Source organism: Podarcis muralis, chromosome 11 (genome assembly GCF_964188315.1).
Source record: "Podarcis muralis chromosome 11, rPodMur119.hap1.1, whole genome shotgun sequence".
In the NCBI taxonomy this organism is placed as follows: domain Eukaryota; kingdom Metazoa; phylum Chordata; class Lepidosauria; order Squamata; family Lacertidae; genus Podarcis; species Podarcis muralis.
Window position 1 is genome coordinate 51,197,736 of NC_135665.1, and position 12,760 is coordinate 51,210,495.

General features: G+C 45.3%; 1 protein-coding gene across 1 annotated transcript in view; it reads left to right on the forward strand.

Moving 5' to 3' along the window:
- Positions 1–1,432: 1,432 nt before the first annotated feature.
- The window catches only part of CCBE1 (collagen and calcium binding EGF domains 1), a 142,195-nt gene continuing 130,867 nt past the window's right edge, over positions 1,433–12,760 (forward strand). Inside the window, exons 1-2 of the mRNA XM_028748104.2 lie at positions 1,433–2,328; positions 2,550–2,630. Of these exons, the coding sequence (XP_028603937.2) occupies positions 2,156–2,328; positions 2,550–2,630 (254 nt within the window). The 5' untranslated portion in view covers positions 1,433–2,155. The remainder of the gene's footprint in view (positions 2,329–2,549; positions 2,631–12,760) is intronic.

Consider the following 12,760-nt stretch of genomic DNA (forward strand, 5'->3'; position numbering starts at 1 on the left):
GATTTCATGAACCAGACAGATATTGAATCCTTGTCTGGCAGTGCCCCTGGGGCAGGGCTTTTGGGCAGAAGTCCAGAGTCCCACTCAACAGCCCCCAAATGGAGCAGAGCTGGCTCAACATCCTTGAAGTAAGTGAAATAAAACACACTACTCTCTCAAGATGGGAGTTCCCAGTACAGACCATTAAGTCTAGAGCCTAAACTTGCTTTTACAAGTTTGTGGGTGCTAGACACCCTAGATTTCTGGGTCTAGATGGAGTCAGAATTTAATTAAGGCTAGCTGTTAAGTCTGGGTCCCAGGCTTATGTGCATTAAGCTAGACCCTTTGTGTGCTGTGTGCTGGACAATGCTAATCCCTTGGAATCAACAAGTTGAAAGGCTAACTTCCAATGAGGTGATGGCCTGGGGTAACGAGCCATAACTCAGTGAGAGTTGGCAACCAGGCAGAGCCCCTTTCGCTTCACAGATAAAGTCAGAGGCGATGTGATTTAGAAGAGTTTACAGCAGGAGTGATGTAATGTAGAAGTAAAGCAGCAGGCTGGAGAGAGAGACAAGGACAATGTTGATGTCTGCTTGGATCCTAGGCTGCACCTATGGGAGAAGCAAGACGCTCTTGGAGTGCAATGTTGGGAACGCCTCCATCGTAGGCTCAGGTTGTATAATATATGTGTAAATAAGCCATATATCCTAAAGACACCACAGTCCCCACTGTGCCTCATTTCCAAAAGGAAACACGGACCTTGTGAAAGCGCACTTGGAACCTCACACTGTGAGGCGGGGTGTAACATTATGTAACTGCACAACCAACCGGGCCTCTTGCACCTCTCCATCTGCTCACAAAGCCTCTTCCCATTTGCAATTGCTAACTTGCGCAAGTTAGCTACGCAACTTCTGTTTCTCCTGTTCACCCCCACTCCCAATCCTCCTGACCCCTGGATGGTTCTTTCCACTTGCCCATCTGCAACCTCTGGCTCCCCACCCCCCAACCTTCCTCCATTCAAAGCCTCCTGGCCATTCCTGACTTTATGGTTACTGATCTAGCCTGAGTCCCCCCCTTTCCAAAATGCTTGGCTTAATCTTCTGGCTGCCTTGGAACATGCTCCTCCTGTTATAGCTGGCTCTCTCTTCTTCTATCTACCTCCAGGTTCTTTGAGTCCTCCTGCCTGGCCTTCTTTGGAAAACCCCTCCCGCTCCTTCCTGGAAAGATGGTTATGTCAGACTATCCCTGACCAGCAGGTTGGGTAGTAGCTGTAAGAAAACCCACAAAAAAACCCTGTCCCACATCCTGCCATAGCTAGATACTCCTCCACCCTTTGAGCACATGCTCTCCCTACATCTCCCCCCCCCCCCCCCAATCTCTTGGCTAGACAGAAACCAAGTTTTGTCCCACAACTTTTAGATCACTTCCTATCCTGCTCCTCTGCTATACCTCGGACTATCCTTCCTTTTCATCCTTAATCTTCGAGGAGCCTGGCTCCTTGTCTCCGCCCCCCTCCCAGCGAGAGAAGCTGCTTCTCCCTTGCTGCTGCCCCAGAGTCAACTTCCCCAGATCCCTGCGCAACAGCGGGCCACCCCTCCACCTCCCGATCTCCATCCCTCTTATCTCCCATCTCCTGGTGATCTCTCTGTGTGTGGAGGGGAACCTCGTAACACCGGAATCCTCCCTCTCGCGTCGCCCCCCGTCCGACAGGCAGCCTCTCCGTGCACCAGCTGGCGACCCCTTTCTCTGTCCTCTCCCCCCCACCTCCTCCTCTCTCCTGCCCCACGAGCTTCGGGGGGGAAGCTGATCTCCCCCAACACTTCCTGGGGTCGCCACCCTCGGCGACATCTGGCTCTCCCGCTTCCCCCCTTCTCCGCTTCCTCGGCGGGCAAAGCAACCCAAGATCGCCTCTCGGAAGCATCTGGTCGCCCTCTAACACCCCCACCCCTCTTTTCTCTCCTCCTCGCCTAGCCCAGCGCCGTCCATTGCCTGTCTCTTCCCTCCTCCCGCTGGTCACGCCGCCGGCCCCGCTGACTCGCTCCCGCCGCAGGGGGCACCGCTCGCCTCCGCCTCCCTCCCTCCCTCCCTCCCTCCTCTCTCTCTCTCTGCGCGCCCTCGAGCGCGCCACGCAGCCGGAGAGGTCGGGCGCTGCGCAGGGGAGCCGCGAGGCCGCCCGATGGTGCTGCGGGGCGGCGGCGGAGGTGCCCGGCGCCTTCTGCTGCTGGCGCTGTGGCCGCCGCCGACCTCGCCCAGCGTGCTGCGCCTCTGGCTGCTGCTGCTGGGGCTGCTGCTGCTGGCGGCGCTCGGGCATGCGTGGACCTACCGCGAGGAGCCCGAGGAGAGCGACAGGTGGGTGGGACGGCGGCTTGGAGGGCCAGGGCGGCGGCGGCGGTGCGGGGTGTGAGGGAAGGGCCTGTCCCGCGTCTCCTCAGCTTGCCGCCTTTCCCGCGCCTCCGCGACGGCCAGGCAAGCCGGAGCTGCCCCCGGAGGAGACGTGAAGGGAACTGGACTTTGGACGTCTCTCAGGCGACGGTTTAAGCACGGTCTCTCTCTCTTTCTCCCCCTCGCAGGGAGGTCTGCTCCGAGAGCAAAGTGGCCACCACCAAGTACCCCTGCCTGAAGCCCAGCGGGGAGCTCGCCACCTGCTTCAGGTCAGTCCGCGCCGCCGGTCGCCCGCCTCCTGCCGCCACAGGAACGCCGCGAGGGCGGAGCGAGCGCGTTTGCGCGGGGGTACCTGAGGCGCTGAGGAGAAAAACGGAGTGGGGGGTTCGAGGGCAGAGGCTAGTTGAAGGAACACCCCCCCCCCAATATATCCTCTCTCTCTCACACATATATATTTCCCACAGGCACCATACTTCTCTTTTTGTTTATTTAAGTTTTTATTATTAAAATAATTCAGCATTAATACACACAATGTTACGAATATACAAATATACATTTCATACAATCCTTAGAAATGTTCATACTTACCCACACTCAATCCCACAGATAGTTTTCCCATCACCATCCCTCACCCCACCTATGTGTTAGACTTCCAATCTACTCAATTGCAATTTCTTTCCACTTCTATTACTTTCTTTCATACACCTTTAACCCAATTGTCTGCTGCTTTTTCTATTACACATTGTTATCCATCTTATTTAGTGTTTCAGTATTTAAAACGGAACTTGTTTATTCTAATAGGAGTTCTGATTTTTCAGGCACCATACTTCTCATTCGTGTATACTTCTCATAATATTATCTATATAATATATCTATTAGGGTTGCCATATTTCAAAAAGTAAAAACCAGGACAATGCTGGTTTTTAAGGAAACCACCAAAATTATTGAGCTTTTTTGAGGAAACCCTCCAATGTTCTTGAGGTTTCTTTTCTTTTTTTTTACGTACAAATGCCAACGACTTTTTCGACTGACTTGCCTAAGATCCAGGACAAAGCGCCACCTTTCAGAAATCCCCACCCCATGTCAATTCTGCCTTTGAAATCCTGGTAATGTCCGGACGTATGGCAGCCCTAATAGAGATATAATGGGAATTCCTGGGCATATCCGGGATTTGTCCATTGGAAATACTGGGAAACATGTCTGCAAATCGGTAAAAATGTCCGGGGAAACCCAGGCATATGGCAACCCATGTTGGAAGTGTTGGTTTTGGGGGGCAAATTTCCTTAAAATAGCTCAGAAACTTCAAATCCCCCCCCCCGAAAAGCTCAGCACCTTTGCCAAAGAAAAAGCTCAATTATCAATTTATGTGTCCGGGTTTTCACATTTTGAAATATGGCAACCCTAATCTGTCTATTACACAGGAACCATGCTTCTTCTCCCACCACGTGTCTGAGCCCCAGAGGTTTGGGACTATCCCTTGTTTTATTTATATCTTCATTGAAAAGCATTTATTTTTACTGTTATTTGAAGACCACTTAATCACAGGCGTCTCTGTGTGTGATGTGCAATGAAATCAATAGTACAATGAGGTTAAAGGTTAAACTACACAACCAGAATTCAGTTAAAATGCCTGCTGAGGGCGGGCATGAAATTAATATATTCCTGCTGAAATCAATATATTAATATGATCGCTTAGTATTAACAAAAGAAGAGAAGTGTCAAGTGGTATGCAAGGATAACACTAAAATAAATAAAACAGTGAAATAAAAACAGTAAAACAGAGAAGAATAGGGGATCAGAAATAGCAGAGTTAGATCTTCTGGGTTAGGGAAAGCCTGGGCGAAAAGACAGATCTTCACAAGATGCCTTGTGAACAGAGGCACCTGGGAGACCATGGTGTTTAAAAGCACACCCCTGAGCTTGTGCAGAGTGTTATTTTCCTTCCTGCACCACTGCCCAGAGAAAGGGAAAGGTGCACACACACACACACACAGAGAGAGAGAGAGAGAGAGAGAGAGAGAGGACACGCAGGTGAACAGATAGCAACAGGAAGAAGTAGCAGCAGCAGAACTTGATGGGTCTCAAGGTTTGATGGGTCTCAAGGCAGGCACCTGGGGTGCCAAACCCTGGTATGGTACCCTGGTCTGAGACCCCCCGTCCCATTGTTTGCCAGGTGTCTATCACCTGACACCATAATGACATCATGTGGTTGACAGGTGCATTGTTCTGCTGACTTGTCAAAGTGGGGCCACAGGGTATGTGTGTGTGTGTTTAGGAATCTGTCCTGCCAGGTGGATCCAGTTCCCTACCCCTGAGCTGCCAGCAAGTTCTGTTTCCTCAGCCATTGACGCTTCTGTACATCTCCCTTGCTTGTGGGTTGGCCGCTCTTTCTCTCTCTATGTGAGATAGCATCTCAGGGCAGGGCTCTCTTTGCACCCCGAGACTTCCAGTTGCTCAGCTGTATTATAAAATGTGAAGGGAGCCTTTGCAATTACATTGAGGGGGGGGGGGCACTTGGAAGAGTTGAGTGTCAAGGAAGAAACCTTGATTGCCTCTGGATCCCTGGCATTTGTCTGGTGCGTGTTTACATACACAAGTTTCCACATTTTAAGCCAGTGTTTACTGCTTCAAATCTGGAGTATATCCCAGAACTACTCTGCTTAGAAATTAATCATTGGACCTAGTATAAGCTCAGTAACAAACAATATACCAGGCAATTTTATATAAGGGGGTTGTTATTTATGGCTTAAATTCCTGCATACGTTTACTGTGATGCTGCAATGGTGCCTTTTTTGATTCTGCAAGTGCAGGCATACAATGCTAACAAGCCTGTTTGCAATACTTTAAATGGTGCTTGTGTGCATAGGCATGAAGGCCGGTCTTCAGTGGTGTGCTGTGAGCATCTGACCACATGTATTTGAGCATGCAACCATAGACAACAATTTGTAATGCCCTCACATGCATAGGGGAAATGTTTCTGTAAAGATGGGCAGGGAGACTGCTCTCTTCTTCCCCTGGTTTTTAAACCACATTGTTTATTATTTCTGGTTACAACAAAAAACCCGGGTGCTACAGAGTAACACATTAAGTAAATAATTAAATAGGTTTGTGAAGTAAGCATGCATACTAGAGGTATACATCCCCTTTCTAAGATTAAATAAGGAGGGCGGCTGTTTGTCCTGTTTTGATAATGCTGATATAAAGAATCATATCATGTTGCTGTACGCTCCCTTCTTTCTTTTTTTACCCTTTATCCTTAAATATAAACAAGATTAGGTCTTTGGAGTTTGTTGAATCTTGCAAGCTGCTCTACTGAAGCTTCTGTGCTCTGGTACTGAAATGGTGTTCTTGCAGTAGAAAATGCCTCTGGGATTTCACCCTGAGTGTTTACACAACCCCAGTGCCATTGCTGATACAGGAACCCTTTGGTATCTCTAAAAAATAGTGATGACTTGTACTGCGGACCTAAACAAACTTATTTGGAAGGATGGTTGCACTCCTAATATTATTCACCAGGATGCAAGCCCCATTGAAATCACTGTGATTTATTTCTGTCTAGACATGATTAGGATCTGGCTGCAAGTCTCACTGATTTCCATGAACTTATTTCTCTGAAAGCTCTTCACACATTTTTTTTTTTTAGTGCGCACCTAAAATGTAAACTCTGAATGCAATAATGATGTGTTTGCAAATGCGTATAATAAGTGTAACTAAGGAATCAAGATTTTCTGCAGCTCTCAGCAAATTTTGGTTTAGCCTGCATGGTGTGCAAGATAGATGTAGATGTGCTGAGGACCACAGTTTTAGAGTATGTTCATCATTAAAGGTTAGTGCTGGTTTATTGCTCTGATGACCTGCCGTGGTTTGACACTGAAAAACCAGCTGTAGTAGTTTACGGTTTTCCCCCCTGGGATAGAAAGGAATTACTTCTTCCTTCCTGGGCAGAAATGGATTGGCAGAATAGCCTTTTCAAATGGTCTGTCACTACTCAGTCGGTGCAAGGAGATACGGGCTAACCATTACTTTCTTTCTCAGCCTTTGGCGCAAAACACAGAGAAACCTCTACACTGTCTACAGCAACGCTTAGGCAAATGTTACAGAAGCGAAGCAGTTACAGTGCTGAATATAATTTGGGAGTGCATTACAATCACTGTGGGGGAAAACTGAATGTGCCCTGAGCGATTGCAAGATAAATGATCTTGCCTTTTAGTATTGGAGAAATATATATGGTGCAGTAGTTTATGGCGCTTAGTGCATATGCATGTAAAATTCTGTAACTCACCTGTCACCTGCACTTGTTTGGCTGATGCATGTGGCGCTCCCTGACTCAGAAACTAGAGGTGTAATGACCATACTGGGTTGTAAAGAACTGTGCAGTTCTGAAGTTCAACATGCAAGAAGATTTAATGAACTGTGTGACAATGAATGCATAGTTTATAAGCGACTTCTCTGGTTGGGCAGTCTTGCTTTCTTGTGGGAAAGGCTACTTCAATTTATTTGGTGGGGATGCTGTTAGATTTCCAGTGCCTTGGAACATTGACACATTTTAATAATTTTAAATATATTTTAATAATTTTAATAACACATTTTAATAATAAAAAGCAAAAGCGTTAAGGAGTGAAAACACATAGCAATGCCAGCTAATGATTTATTCACAAGTCCCATTATTACAGGGTTGTGGAGCCTGTGGACCCTCCGGATGTTGCTGAACTACAAAATCCATAATTGCGTATCATTGATGCTGTTGGTTGAGGAAGATGGGAGTTGTAGTCCAGCAAGGCCAGGGACTGGCTGGACACTGAGGAGTGGTGGCTGGATAATGATGAGTGGGCACTGGGAGAAGGTGGGTTGGAGACCCACTTGGAAGAAGGGGTCAGTGAACTGGGGTAGCCTAGTAACAGCCGGGAGATGAGAGTCAGAGGCATGAGAAGCTGCAGGATTGGAGGGTAAAGAACAGGTGTGGGAGGAGGGAGAAAGAGGTCAGGTTGGTGGAGACTCAAGGGCTTGTACATCTCCTCCTCCTGCCCCCACCTCTCCTGCTCTGCTGTCTCCCTGGTCCAAAAGAGGGCTGAAGCGGAGGAGCAGAAGGCTATACGCAGGTGTAGTCTTCACCTGCTTATGTGCAGCTCAGGTGTGGGAGATACCTAAGCCAAGGTCAGGGGTGGGGCCTTTCTGTTGTGGCAACTGCCTCATTAGGTGCCCACCTAGGAGTATCTGAGAGATGATGAACTGATGGACATGCCTTTTCCTAACCTGTAAGTGTACTTTTGGGACGCGGGTGGCGCTGTGGGTTAAAGCCTCAGCGCCTAGGGCTTGCCGATCGAAAGGTCGGCGGTTCGAATCCCCGTGGCGGGGTGCGCTCCCGTTGCTCGGTCCCAGCGCCTGCCAACCTAGCAGTTCGAAAGCACCCTTAAGTGCAAGTAGATAAATAGGGACCGCTTTCTAGCGGGAAGGTAAACGGCGTTCCGTGTGCTGCGCTGGCTCGCCAGATGCAGCTTGTCACGCTGGCCACGTGACCCGGAAGTGTCTCCGGACAGCGCTGGCCCCCGGCCTCTTAAGTGAGATGGGCGCACAACCCTAGAGTCTGTCAAGACTGGCCCGTACGGGCAGGGGTACCTTTACCTTTACCTTTAAGTGTACTTTTGACAATAAAGAGTCAATTCCTCCCTCTGGATATCCCTTGCTTGACAGCGCTGTGACAAGCAACATTTGGAGAGCTACAGGTTAGCTACCTTTATGACATGCCTTATGAAATGACAGTGAGGAGCCCACGCCGTGTTTTAGTACTTTTGCATCTGTGCAGCACAATCCTATGTGTGTTTACTTGGAAGAAACTTCCACTGACAAAATGATACATGGTAAAATAAGGATGACAAATTTCGCTTAACATGAAACTTTATTTTGCAATGAAATTGGGGGGGGGGGGAATCCATGAAAAGAAAAAGCTCTGCATAACCAAGAAGGGTCACTAATTAAGAGAAGAATGGAAAAGGAAAATCACTTCTTTATTATATAATGGGTGGGTTTTGGGGACCAGGTAAAACAAGTTAATAAAATGTTCAGTAAGTGTTGAGAGAGTTTAGATGTATTTGTTATGCAGTTGAATCATTGTCAGAAAGTGTATATATCTGAATCTGTATTTGATTGGGATGTGGTCAGAAGCTTAAAGGATTTCCACATAGGAGATAAACAGAAACCATGATCCCGTAGCATCTTTTTAAAAAATTGCAATTCCTTGTTTGCTGCATTGGCTGAGTGTGAAACTTTTGCCACTTTTGTGCTGTGATGGTGATGGTGCTTTGTCAACAGTGCAGTGCCATGTGTGTCTGGTGGAGTCTCTTATGCTGAGATGACCCTAGAAGGATTGTGAGAAACGTCCTGATTGTGGCTCGTGTTATGTGGCTGTCAAAAGTGGTGTTCTCTTGGTGCTAAAGCTCGAGGATAATGTGTTTCCTTGAGACGCAGCGTGTGCCTGAAGAGCAGCTGATTGCATTATACATGTAAACATTTGCTGCAGGCCATCTGAGAAGACGTATGACTGGTCTAATGGTTGCATGCTGTTTATAAAAATGGTTAACTAAATCCAGGCAGACAGCAGTGATTAACATTGGAAAGGGTCTGTCATTTTCCCAAGCTAAGTCCTTTGGCCTCTGTTGATGTTCAGTGTTTAGAGAAAGCTGGATCTGTGTGGCAAAATGAAATTACAGCTCCATATGTTCTTCTGCTGTAGGGCTAGTTATGTGGGGGGAAATAGCTTTAGTTTATATTTTAATGTGAACCTATCCAATTTGCACTTGCTGAAACAATATGTGAACCAAAACACAGCTATCTTTCAAAACAAGCACCTCTCTGAATTTTACATTGCAGTTCTCCAGCCAGATAGTATCTATATAAATGCATGTATTAGGGAGAAATGCACATTAAAAAGCAATATGTTAGGGGATATTCCTTGCAAAAATGTGCATACTAAAGACTTATTTTTAAAAACCCACAAACTGATGTAAAAATGATATGCAGAGCGGAATTAAATTTCTGTTTAAATTTCTACCCTGCCCTTCATCCCAAAGGAGCCCAGAGCAGCAAACATCAAAATGTTAAAACAATACAATTACAAATAAAATAAAAGCATATTTAAAAACATCTACAAACATGTAAAAACTCTTTAAAAACAATCACATACCCTCATACCTAATTTCAAGGTTGCAAACAGCAGTGCCTTTCAGCCATCAGATACCTGAGTAAGCAGGAAACTTCCCCCCCTCCCAATTGCTCCTTATGCTCAACAATGAGGGGGACAGACACAGCTGACACACCAGGGATGGAGCCACCACAGAGAAGGCCCCGTCATGGGTCAATGCCAACTGAGCAGCAATTGACAGGTAGCACCACCAACATGACGTATCCTGCTGATCATATGGCCTGAAATGATTGATATTGGGCGAATTGTTCCAGTTACTTGGGTCCCAAGGTGATTAGGTTTTTTTATGCAAGTACCATCACCTTTAATTGGGCTTGGTAGTTCACTGGCAGCCAGTGCAGAGTTATTGTCTCATCAGGCTGCCCCCTATTTAACTTTTTTGTGTGACCTTTATTAGTAAAATTATCTAAAAATGGCTTACATAAAGCACCACCACAGTTAATTAGCAAAAGCCAGCTATCAAAATAAAACAGATAATAAATCTCACTCAGAATCATTAAAACCCAGTGGTAAAATTTTGTCAATGCCATCAACAGGCTCAGAGTGGTTTGCAGAAGTTTATCTAAGTACTAATAGTTCTTGTTCCCTGTGGGGTGTTGCAGGATAAATGAGGTCAGTGAAAATGGCATTGGAGAAACATTTTTAAAAACAACAACAACAGAGTTAACTGGGATGGGTAATTGTGTCTCTTGTGTTCTGCCCAGAAGGCAAGCAAATCTTCACTCCTAGGCTCTGGGAGTGTATCACCAACTGTCAGTGGCAACCATTTTTGTAAAATTCAGTTGCAGTTCCCATCCAATGTGATGCACAAAGTATTAAGGATTTTATGTGCTTTGGTGCTTTTGATTTAAAAATGTCCTTCTGACACATTCTGCCCTTTTTATTGCTTCCTATTTATTGCTGTGGGGTTAGTGATGAGTTGTTCCTTAATTTAATTAGTCGGCTTCAGTACCTCAAGGGTGTGTGTGTTAATGATGGTTTTCCTGTCATTATTTTTCCCTTTCTTTCTGTTATAGTGAAACAGCACCATTTCACTTTGAAAGAAAACATGGAAGTATAGAAAAGAGCAATTCATGATATAAAAGGGACAGAAACTGCAAGGAGGAAAGCACTAAACAACATTGCAGGGGACCTTTACTGAATAAGACTTATAGGGATTCTTGACCCTAGAGAAGGGCTTTCCTGGGAAACAGAACATATAGCAAGCGTTATGTGTCAAACCACCATTTTAATTTCCCTTATGTCTGATTGTGGAAAAGCAATGCCTTAGTGTACAAGTAGCCAATGTTTTCCTGGGAAGCATCCTAGCAGCGTAAGGACAGATCTTTTCTTCATTGGTACTGCATTATATATAGCACTTGCCAAATGTTAGCAACTGCTTGCAGAATAATGAACATCTTATTTTGATTTCTTTTCTTTAGATTTGGAAAAGCTCATGTTAACGAGGGAAGCGGGAAAGGTTTTTTTGTAAGAAGTTTTGCAAAGGATGATAATGAACTAGATTTTCAAGTGCTAAAGATTAATGCAAAGGGTCAGGTGATGAGGACCTGCTTTCCTAAATAAAGATTGAGCAAGATATCTTATTACTAACCTCCTCTGCGTAACCTGATCCACTTTCCCCGAAGATAAAGCTTTTAATGCATGAGAGGTACTTGAATCATAGTGATCGCTCCAGTGGGATTAGCTCTGAGTCAACTGCACAAAAACATATTTAAAAGTTTCTCTCACATTATTTATATACTATGTGTGAATTCATGTTATTAATGTGGGAGAGAAATCAACGAAGGAAGTATTACATTTGGACTATAGACTGATTTAAGACCGTTCTGTGAAAACGCACAAGTGCTAGTGCAAAGAGCCTCAGCACTAGTACACAACAGTGCTACTAATTATTGTTGGCATCCGTCTGCCTCAAGAGACAATGGAGTGTGCCTTCGGTGGTGAAGTCAAATTGCTGGAGAATCACAGCGCCTGCTGTGGCTGCAGAGACTGGTAACTTGCAACTGCTGCCTCCCATGTTGCTTTGGCCAGGAGACCTTCATCTATCATCTATCTATCTATCTATCTATCTATCTATCTATCTATCGCATTTCAGATTGGTTGTTCACCTTTCCACAAATGCTTATGACACCCATACTTTTTATAGCTGTGGAAGAAACCCTTGAATGAGGTATGAATAGGCTTACATTGCTGACAAACTGGATAGTAAACTGTTCATGATGATACTCACCAAAGCGCAACTTAGAACCCATTTTGGTCCTGCATGTCTGTGTTCGAGCTACCTACATTTCGCTGGGGCTAAGTCATTCTGTTGGCTCTAGTGGTTTGTGGATAGCAGCCAAAAATCACCATGTGCAAGGAAATTTCAGAGTGATTACATCTGAAAGTATTGCTCTGTATTGTCTCAATTTGGCTTATTGTACAATATGACATGGGGCCTTTCCACATCATCACAATCCCTATCCGTAGAGGTGGGTGGCAGCATGCTCCCATTCTACCTACCTCACAGGGACCCTGTGAAATAATTCATTTCTGTCAGTGCTTTACAGATAAAGAGCCAAGGACGATGCAGTGTAACTCTTCCAAGGCCATGAAGCAAAATCCTTGGCTTGTGTTGTGATCTGAATTTGAGTCAAGCCAACATGTGCTATGGTAGTTTCCGAAGGTTTTTTTAATATATTAAAATAACTGTCAAAATTAGTGGTTGACTCTTTGCACATTTGTGAGTAAATGGTGAAGTCTGACTCCCTGCATGTTTCCTGAGAGCTTGAAGTAAGTTGAGTTTGCATTCTGGTTTGGTTTAGTTTGCATTTTGTTATTGAAAGGCTGCCTTTTATTTTCACAAGAGTACCTAAGAACATCTGTTAAATTATAGCTAAGCTTTTTGGCAGTACCTTTTTATGGAATACATATCTACCTCGTGCTACATATTTAAGCGGTCTACTTGTTCTTAAGTAAATAAAGTAGCGTGTAAACAACAAGTCTTTTAGCCACATGCATGCAAGATGAGCTTTTGCTACGGGTATCTGCGTAAGACATATATCCTTACTGCTGCTGCGGCTACTGCTACTTTTGACATTTTAGTCTGTGCTCTGTATTGCATGTAGGGAATGTAATATTACAGTTTCATGGTGACATTAAGCTTTTCATAGCTGAAGTTCTGGAAAGAGCACCTCCAGAATAATAATTTGGTAGGTTGCT